This window comes from Pituophis catenifer, unplaced genomic scaffold, assembly GCF_029215685.1.
Source record: "Pituophis catenifer annectens isolate HBS135680 unplaced genomic scaffold, rPitCat1.0.hap2 SCAF_3, whole genome shotgun sequence".
NCBI lineage: Eukaryota > Metazoa > Chordata > Lepidosauria > Squamata > Colubridae > Pituophis > Pituophis catenifer.
The window spans coordinates 177404027-177426479 of NW_027256883.1; the positions used below are offsets into that span (position 1 = coordinate 177404027).

The 22453-nt window shown below is 39.8% G+C and overlaps 1 protein-coding gene across 1 annotated transcript in view; it reads left to right on the plus strand.

The window, feature by feature from the left end:
* Nucleotides 1–22453, plus strand: part of MAGI3 (membrane associated guanylate kinase, WW and PDZ domain containing 3) — a 111798-nt gene that overhangs the window by 24006 nt on the left and 65339 nt on the right. Inside the window, exon 2 of the mRNA XM_070941577.1 lies at nt 19152–19268. Coding sequence (XP_070797678.1) covers nt 19152–19268 — 117 coding nt within the window. The remainder of the gene's footprint in view (nt 1–19151; nt 19269–22453) is intronic.

A 22453-nucleotide genomic window follows, 5' to 3' on the forward strand; every position in this document is an offset into this window, starting at 1 on the left:
ACCTTTCCAGTCACCTTGGCAGCAGTGAATCGTGTAAGACTGCCTGGACTTTAGCGGCGAGGCCAGGATACGTTCATAAGCCTGGAAAATTTCCAGCTTGTTTACTGATCCTACTTAGCATTACAGCCTTTAGGATCAAGACCCGAGGGTCATCCACAGCTGTGGTGGGCCTCTTCTCCTCCTTGGAGCTAGAAATGATACTGAGCCGACAGCAGAGCTTTCGAGCGTGTCTACCCAGTTTCCAGGCCTGCAAGGTCAAGATGGAGGACAGTGGAGCATGCTCTGGCCTACTGCATGGGGAAGCTTTGTCTCCCCAGACCTCTGATAGGACTACCAAGACCCCAGTCAAACCAAGGTCTGTTAGCCTGGCAGCAGCAGCAAAGATTAAGGCCAAGGCTAGAGCCCACAAGAAACCCTCCAGAGCGAAGGAAAGGGTGGCATAGCAGAGGCAGAAGGCCTTAGATAAAGAGTTTGCAAGGGCAACAGAGAGTCCACCAGGCGAAGCCACTCTGCTCACGTGATGGCAGAACATTCTCTGGGGTGCCAACCCTCCCCTGAGACGGCCTTGCACCTCGCGCAACAGATTGAGCACCAGGGAGTACCTGAAACTTCTTGGTCTCCAGAAGTCTTCTTTGTGTCCAGCCAGAATGGGGCGGTCCTTCTGGTACGGTGCGAAAGGCTGGTGTTTCAGCTCATTTGCTGGTGTTGACAGTCAGAAGGGATTTCCTGTAGGAGGGCACAAACAGGTCCCAGAGGCAACCTTTACCCTAACTGTAGCGGGGCTCCGCCCGGGGGGGATTGCAGGAGCAGGATATGCCTCCTTTTATGAGGCATTGGATATCACTGGCAATCAAAGAGGGAATTACTGTGGGACTTCAATAGCGTCAGCAATTGCCAGCGCCAGCGCCAGCCCCTGCTATGTATGTGGATCCTTGGGGGCCAAGAGCGGAGGAGGAGAGTTCTCAGAGAGCTGATTTTCCAGAGCACTCTACCCAGAGCCGATCCTCCTATTCGGAAGGCGGGCTTCCAGGAGAAGGGGAATTTTCTGACTATGAGCAAGACATCCTCTGTAGACCGGCCTTTAAGGGCCTGTTTAACCCTGCACATTTCAAGCCTCTTCTGGCCAAGGCACGGAACACTGCCCGACTGGGGAAGGACTATGGTACACAAGAGCCAACCCCAGACTTAGGGGAACAGGAGGATTTTCTGTTTACAAAACAGACACTGAGGCAGATATCATCCTGATCCCCAGGATGTTTCTGGATGTGATACGTAGGCAGTGGAGCTCTCCTGCCATAGCCTCTTGACTCAGCGGCCCGGAGAACATGCTTTATGGTATGGACTCTGAACTCCTCCAGCTGGTCCAGATCCCAAGGATGCATACCCCAGTAGCAGCCTTGACCACCTCCTCTGTCTTACCACCAGATGCAGAGGATGCCTTGAAGGCTGAGGAGAGGAAGGAGGAGATGGCTCTCCACAGAGCCCATCAGGCAGACTCCTGGGCAATCCGGCCCTCCACCACAGCATCCTTTTTCACCAGGGTGTCGGTGCGCTGGCTCAGGCAGCTTCAAGCCCGGAGACTGCTGGATGATCACAGGGCTCACTAGGATCTCTGCAAGATCATTGCTGTGGCCGAGTACACCGCGAACACATCCAGGGGCACTGGACACAGCAGGAGCTCCACCACAACATAAATTGGCTGGAGCTCCGGACGGCCCGATTAGCCCTCAGGGCATTCTCCATAGTGTAGAAATGGGAGGTGCCAGGCTGGGTTATTCTATGCTCTGTCACTGAATTATTGTTAATATAGAACTGTAGTAGAATTCTTTATTAGAACAGAATTCTTTATTGGCCAAGTGTGATTGGACACACAAGGAATTTGTCTTTGGTGCATATGCTCTCAATGTACATAAAAAGAAAAAAAACATTCATCAAGAAGCATAAGATACAATACTTATTGATAGTCATAGGTTACTAAACAAGCAATCAAATCATACTAGGAAACAAAACAATATAAATCGTAGAGATAGAGTGTTGCTTAAATAGAATTAATAAATGCTATCCTAAATATGTTAATGAATTTAATGTTGTAATGTTTTTATATTTCTGTTTTTATTATATTGTAAGCTGCCAGGCTCATTTTGGATAGTGAAATGGGTAGCATATCAACAATCGATCAATTAATCTATCAATCAGTCTTAACATATCAATTTACTCTTTCCATTTCCAATTTATGTGATACTTATATCTGTTTGAAAAAAATGAATATCCTATGTAGATTGCCTGTAGCTTCTGGTTGGTGAAATGTAAGAAATAAACCTTGGTTGTAGCTTGTATTGTACTGCAGATAGAATTGTCAAAACAGGTGTATTGCATGTAAATTACTTGCACCTCCTAAAAACATTTAACTTACCCATCCAATGTTTCCCATTCTAGCTCTTTCTTAAAGATTTGATGGTAATAGGCATGGTTTTCATCTTCTTCTCATCTTAGCCTTGCTGATGAAAATTCAGCTGAGAAATGACATCCCATCAAGTGTATTCAAATATATGCATTTGTATTCCAAGACAATTCACCTTACTGTCCTGGTAATTGAACAGCATTAGTTAACCAATCTCAAAAGAAGCTAAGGAAGTCAACCCTGGTTAGTACTTACATGGGAGCTTTCCACAAAATCCTAGGATATAGGCTAGACTGGGAGGTTAAAAGAAATCCCATAAAAATGGCAGTTACAAACTAATTACTATTGTCAAGGAATTATATAGCAATGACCTGTAATCACCACTAGTTAATCCTAACTCAACTTTTACTGTAGAAGTAAACATAACAAAGGCTGAGTTTGTATTTAAACTTTTTAGAATATGAGTGGAAAATATTTAAATGGCTGAAACAAGGCTGAGAAAATCATAATGAGCACCCTGACACAAAAATTGTATAGAATAAGACTGTAAAATAACTGGGCCGATGATGTCAACAATAAAAAAGAATGTCATGAAGAGTACTATGTCATGATGAGTGAGCAAGAACAAAAACTGTCAGAAAACTGATGAAACAATAACAAGACTTCGTTCTTACACCAAAAGACGTTAATTCTGCATGAGAAAAAACATTTTTTTTAAAATCGCTCTCGGGCTAGATTAGAAAATGTCCTTCCTAGGATTACAGAAAATTGGAAGGTATCTTTGCTGTAAGAATGTGCACAGATGGAAGAATGTAAGTAGTAGTATACTGGGAGCAGAGATCCCAGAAAAAATCACCAGGACAAAATACCAACACTGGTAAAGACTCCTACTTCATGAGCAGTGCTATAGTATAATATACAATTTTGAAAGAAATTAAGGCTGCTTCAATGAGTTACCCACTGCTTTAATACGTTCCCACTGCTGTTTACTTAGACCTATCTTTTAGTATCAAATCCAATGCATTCCCCAATACTATTATATACTAACTTTTATCCTGTTGAAAGACTTACATTTTTCTCTATATCTTAGTACTTCAGAGGCTGTATACTGCTACGTTTTCTTGGAGGGCCTCTCCCCTTTTGGAATATTTTTACAATGTGGAATGCTTTGGAATGTATTTGTTAAAAATGGAATTTAGGATTAATTTTGCAGTTGAATGATTGAGCAACTTATTTTATATTTATGAATTGTTCTCAGTTCATTGAAGGACATACAGTGTATAAATATGATATGTATATGCCACACACTCTGGAAACCATTTCTATTTTGGATTATTTTATACATCTAAATTCATATGTCTGCAATACATATATGAAAAATAAATACAAGATAAATTTGGAAATTAGCCAATTCCAGCTCTGTCTCAGCATTTTAGTAATTAAATTTGTGTGTGTGTGTGTATCAGTGTATTGAATTTTGTAAATGTAAGAGCCAGTCCACTTTATGAATATGTTGCCTATCTGAACTACATACAGTGAGGGAAAAAAGTATTTGATCCCCTGCTGCTTTTGTACGTTTGCCCACTGACAAAGAAATGATTAGTCTGTAATTTTAAGGGTTGGTTTATTTTAATAGTGAGAGACAAAATAACAACAACAACAAAAAAAAATCCAGAAAAACACATTTTAAAAAAGTTATAAATTGATTTACATTTTAATGAGTGAAATAAGTATTTGACTCCTTCTCAACATATGACTTAGTACTTGGTGGCAAAACCCTTGTTGGCAATCACAGAGGTCAGGCCAGTGATGACATCCAAAAATTTTCCCTACCAGTTCTGTGGGGGTAGCTTGGTCATGTGTCCGTGACATCACTCACGTCACTCACTGTTAGAGCCAGGAGTTGCACATTCTGAAGCACATTCTGCCCTTCTGAAGCCCACAACGCTTTGAGTTTCCCTCTGGTTTGACTGCCCAAGCAAACCTCGGAGCCTTCTCTTGCCCCTCTCTCCATCCTGGAGGGCTGTGCATAGCCTCCCTCCCGCCAATCCTCTGTACAAACTGCCCGCCCCTTTTCTGCAAAGGCAGAGCCCCCCCTGCAGGGCTATCCAAAGAGGGGAAGGAGATTCTGCAGAAAAGGCCATCTTCCACCCGGGCCCACGTGCCTCAGAGTGGCAGACTCTGTGGGACAACAGGGCCTCTCATTTTTCCCATGGCATGGCGTACACTTGCTACCTCTGCTTGTCTGCTTGCAAGCGGTGATCTTCTCTGCTTCTCTCAGGACATTGGTGCAGACACCATGGATGCATCGCTTGTCGGGGCTGAGCAGGGAAGCTGCTGTCATGCCACTCCCCCTCGCTTCCTCGAGTGCAGAGCTGAGGTGTGCGCTTTTTTGCCAGGCTGGCCACCAGCAAAGAGGTGTGCAGCCAACAGCCACTCAATGCCCTGCGAGACTCAATGGTGAGACTCAGGGAGTAGGTCAGGTGGAGCTGACTGACTCAGGGCTGCTCAGAAGCCTTCCCCGCCGCTGCCAGAAGTTTGGGTGCCTTGACACAAAAACAGATTGGACAGCTCTCTTGCTCACTCTCTCTCCAAGCGCCCCATGCACAGCCCATTTGAGGAAAGGGCACACACAGCTGGCCACGCTTGGCTGCAGGAGGAGGCACGGCGCAATTGGGTGGTTTTGTTCACTGCTGTGGTGCTCCGGGAGGGCAAGCGGACGTCTGCACCTGACAACTATAATGAATACATCCACCTGCCCTCCCGAAGTACCACTGCCACCATTCACTTTCATTTCACAGCAGGAGAAGGAAGAAAGCGAATGGTGGCACCGTGGTGGTGGTCCGGGAGGGCAGGCGGACATCTGCAGCCAGGCGGGGAGGGTGGGCGGTCAGAGCAGTGGCAGTCCTTTCCAAGCGCAGCGCACGGAGGTGGCGGGCAAGGCAGCCTCGGCACGCCTGTTGAGCGGGTGGGGGTAAGGCCACCAGGGATGATTGCTACCGGTTCAGCGAACTGATGCCAATCATCACTACCGGTTTGCCCAAACCAGTCCGAACTGGTAGGATTTCACCCCTGGATCAGGCGTTTCTTGTAGTTGGCTGCCAGGTTTGCACACATCTCAGGAAGGATTTTGTCCCACTCTTTGCAGATCCTCTCCAAGTCATTAAGGTTTCGAAGCTGACGTTTGGCAGCTCAAACCTTCAGCTCCCTCCACAGATTTTCTATGGGATTAAGGTCTGGAGACTGGCTAGGCCACTCCAGGACCTTAATGTGCCTCTTCTTGAGCCACTCCTTTGTTAACCTCAGCCATGTGTTTTGGATCATTGTCATGCTGAAATATCCATCCACGACCATTTTCAATGCCCTGGCTGAGGGAAGGAGGTTCTCACCCAAGATATGACAATACATGGCCCGTCCATTGTCCCTTTGATGCAGTGAAGTTGTCCTGTCCCCTTAGCAGAAAAACACCCCCAAAGCATAATGTTTCCACCTCCATGTTTGACAGTGGGGATGGTGTTCTTGGGTCATGGGCAGTATTCCTCCTTCTCCAAACATGGCGAATGGAGTAGATGCCAAAGAGCTCGATTTTGGTCTCATCTGACCACAACATTTTCACCCAGTTCTCCTCTGAATCATTCAGATGTTCATTGGCAAACTTCAGATGGGCCTGTGCATGTGCTTTTTTGAGCAGGGAGGCCCTGTGGGCGCTGCAGGATTTCAGCCCTTCATTGCATAGTGTGTTACCAATTGTTTTCTTGGTGACTATGGTCCTAGCTGCCTTGAGATCATTGACAAGATCATCCAGTATAGTTCTGGGTTGATTTTTCACCATTCTCATGATCATTGAACCTCTATGAGGTGAGATCTTGCATGGAGCCCCAGACTGAGGGAGATTGACAATTATTTTGTGTTTCTTCCATTTGCAAATAATTGCACCAACTGTTGTTACCTTCTCACCAAGCTGCTTGGCGATAATCTTGTAGCCCATTCCAGCCTTGTTTAGATCTACAGTCTTGTCCCTGACATCCTTGGATAGCTCTTTGATCTGGGCCATGGTGGAGAGTTTGAAATCTGATTGATTGATTGCTTCTGTGGACAGGTGTCTTTTATACAGGTAACAAGCTGAGATTAGGATCACTCTCTTTAAGATAGTACTCCTAATCTCAGCTCGTTACCTTTATAAAAGACACCTGGGAGCCAGAAATCTTGCTGATTGATAGGGGATCGCTTATTTCACTCATTAAAATGCAAATCAATTTATAACATTTTTGAAATGCGTTTTTCTGGATTTTTTTGTTGTTATTCTATCTCTCACTGTTAAAATAAACCTACCATTAAAATTACAGACTGATCATTTCCTTGTCAGTGGGCAAACGTACAAAATCAGCAGGGGATCAAATACTTTTTCCCCCTCACGGGTACCCCTTGAATTACAATGGCATAAAATGCGACTATATTAGCAATCCTGGCTGCTGTCATTAACAAAATCACATAGTCATTAATGAGGCAGCTTTTGTCAGCTTCCTACAACTAGTTATTGGAAAATCTGGCAGGAGGTTACAAATCTCCAGCTCAGCAGGCAGGTAAATGGCTGCTTTCTGGTGTGGAAGGAAGTAAATGGGATACCCAGGGAGGAACTGCAAGAGTGCGAGGGAGAGTTGGGGAGAATACATAAAAGGCATGGTGCAGGTCAGGGAGAATGCACAAGAATGCAAAGGGATGCACAAGAGGCACAGGTTGGGTCAGAGAGATTGTGTGAGTGAAGCACAGATTGGGAAGGGTATAAGGTGGCATGGATTGGAGGAGGGTAAGAGCCATGGTGTAAATTGAAATCTGGTGCTCTTAGATTGCTTTGCAGCCTGCACCACAGAGGGGCCTTCTTTTTGTCTCCAGCTCAAAGGAAGAAACCAGAAATCAACCCATTTGTCCTACAGACTCACAGAAATGGACATTTTCTTTCTAGAACTACATTTAAAATGAAACGTCGGAAATTTATACCAATACTTTCTTGACTTGCAAAAAGTTGGAAATTAAAGAGGCTAAAAATATTCATATAGAAATAATTTTTATTTTTGAAAGACAAAATTGAAATCTTATTTTTTAATGAATCTACATTGTGCAATTAGAGCCTGAAGTTTGATTGTTTTTTTTTTTTATCTACTTTGCCACTAAATGTTTGGATTTATAAACAAAGGATTTCCTTTTTGGAAACTTTCCTTTTTTGAAAGAGTGAACAGAAAGAACCTCTTGTGTGGGGAAGCTGTCTTGTTTACATATCAATTGTACAACAAAGCCTTAAAGGTTGGTTACCAGAGTGCAAGGTGGCTACTTAAAAGGAAATATTTAATTTATGGGCCCATGAAGTGCTTGAACGTTTTAACTGTTTAATGGAACCAGAAGTTACTAGTGATGATGAACAAACCCCTCTGGAGACAACTGAGATGGATGCACTGGTGAACAAATGCACTGGATGATCATTCAAAAATTGAAAAAGACATTTTGGATTACCCTTTTAAATTGAAATGAAAGGGGTTTATTGGAGTTATTTTATGGAAACTACAAGTGGATAGGTGATAAGATGATAAAAATTTCTAGAGCAGAGGAAAAGATACTAAAAGAAAACACATTTTTATTATGGGATTTAAGAATGGTTGGAGGGAAGAAGAAGAAAAAATTAATTTCTCAATTTTAATAAGTTAAATAATGTTAAATAATGAGTTCTTATTTCTGGTGATGTTGAATGGTTATCTGGATTGGATAGCATTTCTTTTAGAAATGTCTAATGTTGTAATAGAGTAATTTTTTTAATATTTAAGGGTTTTTTGTGACATTTAATAAATTTTACATTTTTATAACATTTAATTATTAAGAGAAGGATGAGGAGAACATAGACAAAATGAAAAAGGGGGCTATGTATTTATATTATTATGGATTTTTGTTCATTTTTATTGGATCTCTGGTGATTAATAGATTAATAAATGGAGATTTAAAGAAGTGTTTCTACAAAATGGGGTAAGACATGGAAAGAAGAATATCTGGTTGTATTTTAAGCGACAGTGACATCTATATATATAAAAGCGAAAACTACTCACGCTGTAATTATGAAATCTCCAGAACTGTAAAGCCTACAAACTTGAAATTTGCCACATATGTTCCTCTTGGCTTCTAGGTGCTCATTAAGAAAGGATTTTTCGAAATGACCATCAGAGCATTAGTATTTCCTATATTGTTATTAACACACTCTGATGCTAAGGAGTTCTACTCCCCCTCCTCACCTGAAAAGAAATCTGTTCCAAATGCAAAACACAAGCAGAGGAGAGGAATTTCACTTTCAGTTTTACTTTCACAGCAGGAAGCAGCTTTAATACAGAACACTTGAGCTAAACCATGGTCAGGCTCCTTCCTGTCTCCTTCTTGCTCACACAGCAAATACTGCTTCACTTTCCAAACAGCCCCCTGATGCTAAGGAGTTCTACTCCCCCTCCCCACCTCAAAAGAAATCTGTTTCAAATGCAAAACACAAGCAGAGGAGAGGAGTTTCAGTTTCAGTTTTACTTTCACAGCAGCAAGCAGGGGATAGGATAGGGGAGGCTACTGGGGGGCAAGCTTGAGGGAGAGAAGGGGGATAGGATAGGCTTCTGTGGGGCAAGCCTGAGGGAGAGAAGGGGATAGGATAGGGGAGCCTTCTGAGGGCAGGCTTGAGGGAGAGAAGGGGATAGGATAGGGGAGGCTTCTGTGGGGCAAGCTTGAGGGAGAGAAGGGGATAGGATAGGGGAGCCTTCTGTGGGGCAAGGCTGAGGGAGAGAAGTGGAGAGGAGAGGCCGATCATAACTACTCATTAATTTTCAAGCTGTAAGTGTCGATTTATAAAGCCCCATCACATAGTTTTGTAGCAAAGCACAGGTATCCAGCTAGTTTGTTAATAAAGCTACTTTTGGACTTTTTGCAAGAAACTAAGAGAAATGTAATTTTGATTTTGAGATTTGGAATTATAGAAGTAATGTGGGTTCTTAGTGATTGTGAAATCAGCAGAAAGATCCTGGATGAGTCTAGTCTATTCCTTGTGGTGAGCAATTTGTAAGATAACTAAAGTGGCTTTAATTGTAAATCTAGAAGAAAACCGGATTGGAATTAATAGTAATAATTTGAGTTTTCTTTTTTTTAAAAAGTATCAATAATTATAAGATACTGAAAACATCTAATTTTGTTTGAAAGCTTATGGAATTCAATCAAAAACATTTTACCACTACTATTATCCTAGGCCGTGCGGGTCCGGATGGGGAGGAACAGGCTCAGACTCAACCTGTCCAAGACCGAGTGGCTGTGGTTGCCGGCATCCCGATATAGTCAGCAGGTGCCATCGCTGACTATTGGGGTGAATCTTTGTCCCCCACAGAGAGGGCTCGCAATCTGGGTGTCCTCCTGGACGCACGGCTGTCTTTAGAAGAGCATATGACGGCCGTGGCCAGGGGGGCCTTTTATCAGGTTCGCCTGATCCGCCAGTTGCAGCCCTTTCTGGACCGGAACACTTTGTGCACGGTCACTCATGCCCTTGTCACCTCCCGGCTGGACTATTGTAATGCTCTCTACATGGGGTTCCCCTTGAAGAGCACTCGGAGGCTCCAACTGGTCCAGAATGCGGCCGCACAGGTGGTTATGGGCGCAACCCGTTGTGCCCGCGTGACACCCCTCCTGCGCGAGCTGCACTGGCTCCCAGTGGTCTTCCGGGTGCGATTCAAGGTGTTGGTTACCACCTTCAAAGCGCTCCATGGCATAGGACCTGGGTACCTTCGAGACCGTCTTCTGCCACCAATAGCCTCCCACCGACCAGTCCGTTCCCACAGAGAGGGTCTCCTCAGGGTGCCATCAGCCAAATTATGTCGGCTGGCGACACCCAGGGGGAGGGCCTTCTCTGTGGGAGCCCCAGCCCTGTGGAATGAACTGCCCCCGGAAATACGTAAGATCTCCGACCTCCGGGTGTTTCGCTGTGCACTGAAGACCCTGTTGTTCCTCCAGGGAGGGCTATCAACATAATAATTTTAAATTGGGGTATTTTAAATTTTTGGGGTTTTAAATCGGCCAAATCTATTTAATTATTTTAATTTTTAATTATTGTTGTGTCCTGTGTTTTTAAATTGGCTGTACACCGCCCTGAGTCCTTCGGGAGAAGGGCAGTATAGAAATAAAATAATAATAATAATAATAATAATAATAATAATAATAATAATAATAATAATAATAATAATTTCCCCCTTGTATTATCCATATAGACAACATAACATTGAAAGACTTCACAAGTTATCACAAAAAGAATCCAAAAGCAGATAAACTACTTAATCTATCTAAACAGCTTTTTAATGTCAGGGGACTGTATTAACTGAAGAGTTTCCTTAACAAGTTTAGCCAATACAATGCCTGCATATATCTCTGATTTTGTTTAAAAAGATCTAGATCAAAATGAACACAAGCGATTGCTAAATATAATGCAATCCTACTAGAGTTGGAAGGAGATTCAGTTCCTTCAAAGTCCAAAAAAAAGTGAGTGACTAATAATATCCAAAAGAGTCCTGTTGATTGACATTACATAGATTTAATAATGGTAGACAAGTAAACTTTTGGGTTCTTCAGTACCATGGCTAAGCATAATAACTCAAGCTTTATAAAGCTTGTATGAAATGTTCATGACTTCTGTAGATAGTAATCCTGTGATTCTGGACACCTAAATTCTGGAAATTTGGGTAGTTTTGCTGCCATATCAGACCATGCCTTCAACGTAGCTACTAAAATTGATGGTTCAGTCTCTTCACTGTGAAGTCCTTGGTGCTCTCTGACCTTAGTTACTTTCTTGCAGACATTTTATACCCAAACTACACAGTATCTTCAGTTCTAGAAGGAAGTGGGGTTTGCTCTCTATTTCTGTACAGTGACTTGCCCTGCCGGTGTAGTGGGAGTGTTTTTCTTTTTCTTGGTAGTTCCTTAATTAGGCTGTTGTTTGTCTGAGTTGGTAGTTCTTTGATTGGGATATTGTTTACTGCTTGATTATTGATCTGTTGGTCTTATAACATGTTATAATACTGAAAATATTAAGGAGATTTATGAAGAATAGAGACAAAAGTTTGTAGCTACAATATAAACATGGTCATCAATAATGTCTTCTTCTTTGGATAGGCTATGTCTAAAAGATTTGAATGAAAGAATGAGAGCTATGGAACAAATTTTATTTGACAAAACAAATATACCAAAGAACAACGAAGAACAGGCCAAAAGAATTATTTGGAAAAGGATACTTTACTGCCTATACAAAATAAACTGAGTTAAGTTTTAAAAATTAAAAAGGAAATAGAAATGATAAGTCAAGAGAATCACCTGTAAAATGTTTTCTTATTGGACTTACAAGAGTCTTGTTAAATCTTGAGGAAATCAGTGATGGGATAAAGAATTTAAGAGAACTTAAATCCTATGACAATATCTGATTGAATTAAAGATTAAGACTGTTGGAAGTAAAAAGAAGGGATATAAAGTTTGTTTCTGTGATTAATGTTAACTTTTTATTTTACAAAGTTGCGGGACTTTTTGCCACACCAGAATTAAAAAGTTGATATTTTATAGATTTTATTATAAATAAGGGATAGGATATGGGATGAAGACCTATTTGTAACCTTACAGGAAGTGAAGAGTTATTAGATTTGTTTATACTTGTTATGATGACGGTTGAAAGTCATTTTTTATATATTTCTTTTCTTTGTCTTCTTTTTTAGTGCACTTTGATTATTTTGCCCATTCTCTTTAAGTTTAGTATTACTTTTTATTATTATAATTAAAATTCTTAATAAAAATTATATTAGAGATAGTGACTATGGAACTTATTCCATAGTCCATAGATTAGACAAATCATTTTCCAAGGCCTCAGTGAATAGAAAGCTGCTTCATCATGTTCCTTGCTTAATTACCCTAATAAGGTTCAGCAACTCCATCCCTAAATGCTTTGCGTGAAAAGATACAGGATTACTCAGTTTCACACCTTCCATTTTTCTCAGCCTTCTAACCATTTCACCTCCCTTTGGAATGCTTGAGTGCCTGTTTACTGTCATATACATAACAAAAGCAATGTGATAATGCCACAGCCTGGTGCTGGGAGCCATGGCTGCTACTCTCATGGAATCCCTTTCTTTCTTGCAAAGTAGAGATTATCTAAGACTTCCTACAAGAAATCACTTGTGGAGGAGGCAGAAGAGTCAGGCAAAGGAGAGATTGCCTACAGAAATTGCTTGCTTTTTTTCTCCTCCACCCTAGTGCAAAGATTAGGGAAAAAGAGTTTTCAACAGAGTAAGCTGTTTATTCTTCTACACATTGAGAGCAAGGTGATGCACCAGCATCAAAGAAAGGTCAGGCAAAGGAGAACACCTAGAATAATCACTCCCCACCCCCCATACAGATCAGAGAGTTTTGAAAGAGATTTTAAGAGAGTATTGTAAATTGTTTGCCCTGGGCTGCCAGTATGATCACATTACTTTCGATGTATAGAAGAGCAAACATCTTGCTTTCTTGCAACCCTCTTTTCTCCAGTCTCACTGCTTTGTTAAAAGGGAAAAAATGAAAAATCCCAGGTCTGGCAAAAGACAACTCATATACTGTTATAACTATACTAGCATTGATGTGACTGAAGGATGCTGTAAAGATAATAAATGGGTTGTATAGTTATTTTATCAGCACTGTCTTAACTTTGAAAGCTGCTGATAGAGTGAGGACTACCTCTAAATCCAACTGCTTATCTCCATTGAATCATCAGATGCCATTTCATCGTTCTCAGCTTTTCAAGATCTCAGAATCAAGATACCAGGAATACAGGCACCTTAACAAAAAAACAAACAAAAAAAAAACCTAACCCTGCTCTAAAGGATGTCAATAATACAATGATATAACCCGAATAAAATGAACTGAATTTTTGTTATTAGAGGATTGGGAGCTAGCTGGAGAGCTTTTACGGACAGATTCCAGAGTAAAAAGGAAACCTTTCAGATTTCCTTCAGTTTGAAACATAAAACAGATTTCACTTTTCAATCAACTTTTCCTAGTCCTGAATGAAAATCAATTCAGACAAGTGTTCTGCTGATGTATTATGTCAAACACAATTTGAGAAAAGGCCTTAGTTTTGTGAGATGGGCAGCTATATAAATATGATGGAATATATAAAGTCAAGATGATTTATAAATAATAATTTCCATACCTCTCAGGAAGAGAGATTACGCTTAAATGTGTAAAATTATCTCTGCTGGGTAATCCTTGTTTGGAAGGTGGGGTGTCTTTGAATCAGCATTGACTCCAGCTACATCTTGGACAAGTCCCTATATTTTCTTGGAAAGGTTTTGGAAGTGGCTTGCCATTGCCTGCTTCCTAGGACTGAGAGAGAATGACTGGCCTAAAATCACCTAGATGGTGTTGTGCTTAGAGCAGGGGTCTGCAACCTTAAGCACTCAAAGAGCCATTTGGACCCGTTTCCCCACAGAAAAGAAATCACTGGGAGTCACAAAACCTGGGTGGGCATGGCCAACTTGACGTCACTCAGTCCCACCCAGTCACATGATACACACACCCAGCCATGCTTACCCAGGTTTTGTGGTTCTGTAGGAAACAGGTATCTCTCTCTCTCTCTGACTCTCTTTCTCTCTCTGTCTCGTGTGTGTCTGTGTGTGTTCCCTTTTCAACCATTTCCAAAAGTGGTTGTCTGCTGCCGCTGCTGTTGCCACTCCATAGCCTGCCTGCTGCTCTCACAGCGCCTTGCGCAGCAGTTAAATTTAACACGCTTCACAATGGCGGAGATGGTGTCCCCTCCTCTTCCTGGAGCCCATTACGATGCAAAGCATTGGCTGCAGCTGGGCTGGGCTAGTGTCTCAGAGCAGAGAGCAAGTTGCGCATCTCCCCAAGCGACCGAGGTGCATGCAGCACCAACAAGGGCCAGAAGAAGTACCTGTGAGATATGGCAAGTACAGGGGTGCTTCACTCCCACTCTGAAATATGGAGCGAGTTTCCATCCCCTTCTCAGGCCAGGCAAGGAGTTATTGGGAGGGGAAGGCGAGGGATGGGGCCAGCCAGTGGTGGGTTCAGCACAGGGAGCCACAGCAGGGGGATGAAAGAGCCGCATGCGGCTCCGGAGCCGCAGATTGCAGACACCCGGCTTAGAGCAAGACTAAAACTCAGTCTCCTGATTTCTAGCCTGGTGCCTTAATCAGTACACCAAACTAGAACTCAATCTGGATTAACAAATAGCATTGTTAATTCGTTATAGTATCTTTCTGAACTGGTTTAGTAGAATTCATGTCATCATCTAACACCCCCCCCCCCTTTACTTTTAATTCTCCCTAGTAATAGGTGTTATCCCAGTTCCATTTTTATCTATATGTTTTAACAACATTTACAACAAATTTTCATCCTTGAATCAAGAGTGAATTAGTTTTTCATTTTGGCAAGCAAGAATGTTGCAAGACGGAGATTACACTATATTATCTAAATTAGATTGTCAGAAAAATCTGAAGTGGCAAAAGTTCTCTATTTTCTAAGGTTACTGTAAATCTCATTCTTCTTAGGGAGGGAGGATATATTTTAAATTTCTCTAGTCTATGTTTTTGTACCTATTTATTTATTCATTCACAAAATGATACTTTATATCACTTCAATCCTTGCAATTCTAAGTGGTTTAGGAGTAATAAAATGAGTACAAAAATAAAATAATTATAAAAGAATGACATAATAACCAATGTTATAATCGCAATTAGCATAATATTTACCATATTTTTCAGAGTATAAGACACACCTACCTTTTTTGGTGAGGAAAAGAAGAAAAAGAAATCTCCCTCTGCCTCTGCCTAATTTTGTGCCGTTACAGCAAACATCCTGCTTTACTTTCATTTTCGTTTTCAGCATAGCTTGATTAGCACAAGGTGGGGAAAAATCTGCTCCCAGCAATTTACCTCTTTGCATCAAGCAGCAGAGCCCTGCGTTAAACAGCTGAGAGCAAATCAGCTGAGAGTCAGGAGGCCGATCCAATCAACTTGTGCTAATTAGGCTATGCTGAAGTTGAAAGGAGCTGTTTTTTCTTGTTGTTTGCTTGCAAGGAGGTAACTGCTGCGAGGCAGAAGCCAAAGGGTGGGGGCCAGTGGGTAGGCGGCGCTATATTTGGTGTATAAGACGCACCTAAATTTTCACCCCCTTTTAGGGGGGAAAAAGGTGCGTCTTATACTCCGAAAAATACGGTACTACTAGAATTTTTAGTCCTGCTACAGTAAGAATTGCCCCTTTCTCAAAATGCTCCTAGGACTCTTAGGAATAGCTACATTTTAAAAAGCTGCTCAAATATTAACAACAAAGATGTTGATTTTATTTCTGGTGAAAGGGAATTCCACAGGTAGGCAGTCTTGCAGAAAATCCTGTCCTATGAATTTTCTCTTGCAGTGGTAGGGTATGCTAAACATTCATTCTTTGCAGGCATATGTTGAGCGGGTAAATTCTATTTGTAGTAAGTGATCGCAAAGATCCCTACAGGCCCCAAGTCCTGTAGGATTTTAAAATAGTAATTCCCATTTTGAATTGTCCCTAGAGACTGACTGGCAAGTCGCTTCTGTGGTCCTGGAGTTATATAGGAGAAACAAGTTGCACCTGTTAGTGCACAGAGTGCTACATTTTGCTCTAGTTGCAGCTTCAGTTACAAAGGCAGTGCCATTTAGACTGCATTACAATAATCCATATGGCAGGTTGCTACCAGTACCTTCTATTTCAGGATAAAGCACAACTGGTGTATCAGCTGAAGATAGTATAATACTTTGGGTTTAATTTCAAAAAGGAAATTCAGAGTTCTGTAACATGTTGATGGAGGTCATTTTTGGTTCTTTAAAGCATCTGTATCTTTTCCTAAGTTTATTTAACAACTGTAAAACACAACCCTATTAAATGTCAGATTTCTATTAAGGACATTTCTTGTACATTGTTTTCTCTCTTTTTAGTTTGCTTTTAAAGTATTTTTGTGATCAGAGGATTGTGATATTGATGGCAAAATGATTGTACCCTTATAGTAAAAACAATTACTTAGAGAAGTAATTGAAGTACACTTAGTGTACTCTGAAAAATAGGCATTGAATTGGCCAAAGTGAACATCTTACCCTAATCAGTGCAATTATTATTAGAATTTAGTATGTATTTGCCAAAAACAAGGCATGCCTAGCTAATCTTGTTTCTTTTATTATTTTTATGAAAGGTATAAATATCTTAATATATTGGTAATGTGGACATAATACCATGATGGTGAACCTATGGCACAAGTGCCAGAAGTGACATGCAGAGCCATCTCTCCAGGTACGCCAGCTGTTGCCCATTGCTCTTCTGCTTTCCGGCATGCGTGCCAGAAATTGGAAGACCAGGTGACTGGCATGCATGCACATGCTGGAAACAGGAAGCTCAGGGGAACGGCTTTTCCGGTTTCCGGTGCTCCCTCATGTGTGCGCCGGGGAGCTGCTCTTCCAGTTTCCATTGCTCCCCTGCACGCACATGCCCGCTCCCATTTCAGTACTCGATTCAGAAAGCTGGAAGATACCATATTCTGATTGTTTCCATTGTCAGAGAACCAGGTGAACTATTAAGTGCTGTTTAAAGAAGCAAGTCAGAAAGGAAACATCAGCTAATCCTTAATTTCTCAAATGTCAGTTTATGTTTCCTTGTTTTTTCTTCCACTCCACTCTTTATATATCTTATCTTTCTCTCTCTGATGCCAGGCTTTTGAGAAACAGGAATTAGCCAAAATGAGGATAAACTGTAATAAATAAGTGCTGCCACAGCCATACTTCAAGCTCTTCCACCTAGTGTCAAATTTCTTATTATTTCTTATATAATTGTTTTTGTAATAAATATGTATTTATGTTATTATATTAAATTTTCTTAGTTCAAAAAGTCTGATGATCTTACTTCCATTCTCCGCTATTTTCTACCTTGTTAAAATTTTGTTGTGATAATAAATGTATTACCTAGGTTTCTAGTTTAAGAGTTTAGAATCTTTTTGAAATTCCAAAACTGACTCAATGGCAGATTAAGATTCCACATAGCCATCCTGGAGGGATGACCCAGAACAATACCTTGCTTTGTATCCATCTGTCAAATTGATGAGAGAAGTAATATACAATGTCTCCATTGTGTGTTTATTGTGGAACAGCGAAGCAACAACTTTCACTTGATATGATATATTTGCTAATAACACATAAGACCCATTGTAATAAAATACTTGTGAGAATAAAATGTGATATTGCTTTTTTAAAAAATATAAACTTAGAAATGAGGTGCCCAATAATAATTATTTTAAAACTGAAAGCATACTGTATATTCACTTGGAAACATAATAAAAAAGCATGGATCATTTGCATCTTGCAACACTGCTTTGTGTCATATACATATATACCCACAGTGTGACATCAGCTTGTACACTTACAGAGTTTTATAGATGAAAATCACAAAGCATGATTTAAACCACCCTGTGGTTTACTCTATTAGGATTAGGATTTTTTTTTACATTGCTTTATCAGAATCACATTTTGCAAACAGTACCCTCAATAGATTTTTTTAAAAAAATAAAATTTATTTTCAGCTATGAGAGATAGAATGTTGGATTTTATAAAGTTTTTATATCTTTGTTATAAAAGCAATTCTATAAAATATCACAACTGTTTTCAAAAACAAATACATAGAATGACTATTTGTTATGGGAAATAAAATAAAAATATTAAAACTGAGACTGATAAATGATGTAAATATATTTCACTTAAATTATACTTAATGATCGGTACTATTACAAGCTGTACAAATCAACCAAAAGTATAGGATTAAAGTTTATGTAGTAGAAGAATTTTAAGATTTTTATCAAAGCAAATTTTTCATAGACTGACATTTATTAATAGATGAATACAATGGTTAGAATATAACCTATAAAGAAAATGACACACATAATGTATTTGTTACATTGACATTTTGAAGTTCTTATTCACCTTAGTCTATTGGAGAGTACCAATGTGAAAATACCTAATAATGGATTTTTTTCTTTTGAAACTTTATGGATAAGAGTTATTTAATACAATGTATGCCTAGAGTACCTGAAATAGTGAACTGTCCTTCATTTTCAACAAACCTTTTATACTCTGATTTTATTCAGAGTGCTACAGTTTCACTCACTATACTGAGTGCCAACTATTGTGTCATGAGAAATGTTATGACCTTCTAGGAGTTTCTAGTCAAGAATAAATTGAAAGTCTCTGACTTTTGCTTTCACAAAGTCAAATTGCAGAGTTCAAAATAGAATTTATAGGCTGAATGTATGGTGTCTGCTCTTCAATGCTGTTTTATGAAATCCCAATTGTTTAGAATAAATTATACTAAAACTGAAACTAGGTTATTCCAAATTACCTTCAAGTCCCTCCCAACCCATTGCATGAAGTGATGGTGGAAGAGAATATTCATAAAAATATTGTTGGCATGGGGATATCTCAGGGTCAAAGACAAGTGAAACCCGTTAAAGTAATTGGACAGATTATAAAATGCAATTTTCAAGTACAAATTATTTATAAATCTCATCTATATATTTTTGTTCACTTTTATTTTGTACTTTAGATACCACTACATGTTGCCTAATAAACATTTTGAAGATCTTATGTGAATATCTTACCTATCATGTAGCAGATTATAGTATTTTGTAGTAATACTTTATTTTTAATTATAGGCAAAGTCATCAACAAAGATTTACGTCACTACCTAAGCCTACAGTTTCAGAAAGGTTCAGTTGATCACAAACTGCAACAGGTTATCAGAGATAATCTTTACTTGAGAACTATTCCATGTAAGTAACATATTAACATATTCCTTTGGATAAAATATAAGCTTTGAAAGGATGTCTTAAGTAATACGTGCTTTTAGTGCATGATATAAGCTAACAAAACTTGCATTCTGAAATTATAAATAATGACATTGAGAATTGCATCCGTATTTCCATGTTTTTTGGGAACTTACTATGTTTCTTGATGATTTTTTGATAACAGAAATATGCTTGTCCAACAGCTACTTACATTTTTTTCGATCCTACCCAACAGTCTGACCCAAAAGGAGTTTGTAGTTCCTAAAAAGAAGACTTATTCCAATAGCAGAAACAATTTATGTTAATTGAATAGCACCCACATTTTAAAATTCATTTTTAATTTTTAGTTTGATTGTACAAGGATTATTAGGTATTTGCTGTGCTAACTCTTCATGTGACCTGTACTAAATTCTGCTAGTTTCTAATTCAAAGAAGTTGCTTACCCACAACTGTGATTCTTCAAGTAGTAAAATTGGTTCTGTCATGTATAGAATTCACACATTCTGTAGTTGAGCTTTTGAGTGAGAAACACTATCACTGCACATTCCAAAGGATATTTATTCCACATCCAGAGACAGAATAAAGGGGGAAAGATACCACACTGCATGAGAATAAAGTGTTATGTTATGTGAGCACATAAATGATTATTTGACTAACAAGTGATCTGAGGAAAGAGATAAATGCATAGCAAAGAAAAACAATAAGTTGAAGATTTCTTTGATTTAGAAACAGGAAAAACAAGTTTAATAAAACAGATTTTTCCTGAAAGGGAAAAAAGATATTCTTCTCTGTTTTCCATTTTTTTTATGGAGGGAAATTTATTCAGTTTTGTCTCTACAATGTTCTAAGCCTTCAGTTATTTCAAATGCGTATTTTCCAGGCAACACATTTGATGCTACACATATTTATATCAAAAATCCCACTGGAAACTGAAACTTTTTGCTGGGTCTCTTATGTAAATTTGTATTTTAATGGCCTTCTCTTAACTTGTAATCACCATACTCTTGTTCTTCATCCACTTTTGCACGGTTGAATCATGCACTTCTCATAGATTACAGTTTAACATAGACACATATTAAGCATTGGGGAAAGACACAGATGAAGCCTCCATTCCATTAATGAAGGTGGTCACTCATACCAAGGATCGGGCAGGATTCAGAAGAATCTATCTGTCACCCAAAGAAACAGATGCGTGAGATGCTTGACCCTGGGCTACTTTCCAGATCTACTCAAGAGTGGAGAACTAAAAACTTACACAAAGGCATCTTCATAGTCAGCATGGATTCCCAGAATGTTCCCTGTGTCCTGCCAACTAAAAGGCAATAATGTGTGCTTCCATTTTTCATAGGAAAAGACTATCCTGGGGTGACCATTTGTCATTTTTGCCACCATAGTCCTCTGAGGTGGAGAGGGAGATGATCATAACAATTATGTTTTTTGTTATGGTGCTTGCCACAAAAGCCAAATTCCAGCTTCTATGTTTCTCATCATGTTTTAGGGGTACATTTGAACTATAGGCCAGTACACGTTACTGTACATTGAAGCTCAAATTGGTTTATTGCCAGTTCTGGAGACAAATTAATGACAACAGGTACAGTAACCAAACTGACAGTTAACAGAAGGTATTAAAGTGGTGAATAACTTCTGCCATTTAGAATCATCATTAAAGGAATCAGTGAAGAAATATGCTGCGGACTGGCACTTTGAGGAGTAGCAATGAAAGCTTCTGCCTTTTGGTACTGTCCAAAGGCTGAAGCGCCAAAGAATTGAGGCCTTTGAACTATGGTGCTAGAGAAGACTCCTGCAAGTCCCTTGGACTGCAAGGCAATCAAACCAGTCAGTCCTAGAGGAGATCAACCTGACTGCTCTTTAGAAGGCCAGATCCTGAAGATGAAACTCAAATACTTTGACCACCTAATGAGAAGGAAGGACTCGCTGGAGAAGAGCTTAATGCTGGGAAAGATTGAGGGCAAAAGAAGAAAGGGACAACAGAGAAGGAGGTGGCTGGATGGAGTCACTGAAGCAGTTGGCGTGAGCTTAAATGGACTCCAGGGGATGATAGAGGACAGGAAGGCCTGGAGGAACGTTGTCCATAGGATTGCGATGGGTCGGACATGACTTCATGACTAACAACAACAATGAAGGTTTTGCAAAATGTAATTCAGATGTCATGATGTGTCTATATCTACAAACATCAAATATCAGAATTGTTCAGGCAGTTGTTTTTCCTATAGAAATGAAATTTAGAATTTGAAGAAGCAGATTAGAAAGAGCATAGATGATTTTGAAGTTTGGCATTGGAAACGTCTGAGAAGACAGACAGGCAGACAGGCAGGAAAATGAACAAATCATATAATAAAACAATCCAAAGTTCTTACTCAGAACACAAATGACCAAATTGATATCATATTTTGTACACATTATATGAAGTTCTAGCTGTCTAGCAAAGTCTATGAGGATGTTGAGGGAATTGGGGGGGGGGGGAGGAAAACAGATTATGACAAGCAGCAAGGTGGTTGGATTACATACAGTTGTGATGGATGCACAATCAGAAATCCTAAGGAGTTAGTTTAGAAACAAATACTCCTGGACAAATTCTATCTATATAGTCACCAACTTGATGGCATATAATTAATCAAAGAGGTAAAGGTAGTCCTGAACCTAGGAGCATTTGTTTAACAACCATTTTAAACTAAAGTAGTACCTCACAATTACAAACACTAAGCATCCCCTTGATCACATGATTCACAGGCTTGGCAACCAGCATGTATTTAAGATGGTTGCAGCATCTTAGGGTCACTTGATTGCCATTTGTGACCTTTCCAAGGGACTGCTGGCAAGCACTTACTGACCATGTGATTCACTTAGCAACCATGGCAAAAATTGGGTGTGACTTAATGACTGCATTGCTTAGTGACAGAAGTTCAGGTGCCAAATGAGGTTGTAATACAGTTTTTATATTGCCTCTGCAATAATACTGCCAGCAGTATTTCAACTGCAGTTTATTTTATAATATGGATCCCTTCCTGGGTAAAAACAGATTTTGCTTTCAGCTTGTGCAGCTTGCAGAAAATGTTCCTTTGAGGACCAAAGGCTTTATATTTGACAACGAGAACCTCCAAATGGACTCACAAAGCATATTGTAATAATCTAGTCTTGATATACACTGT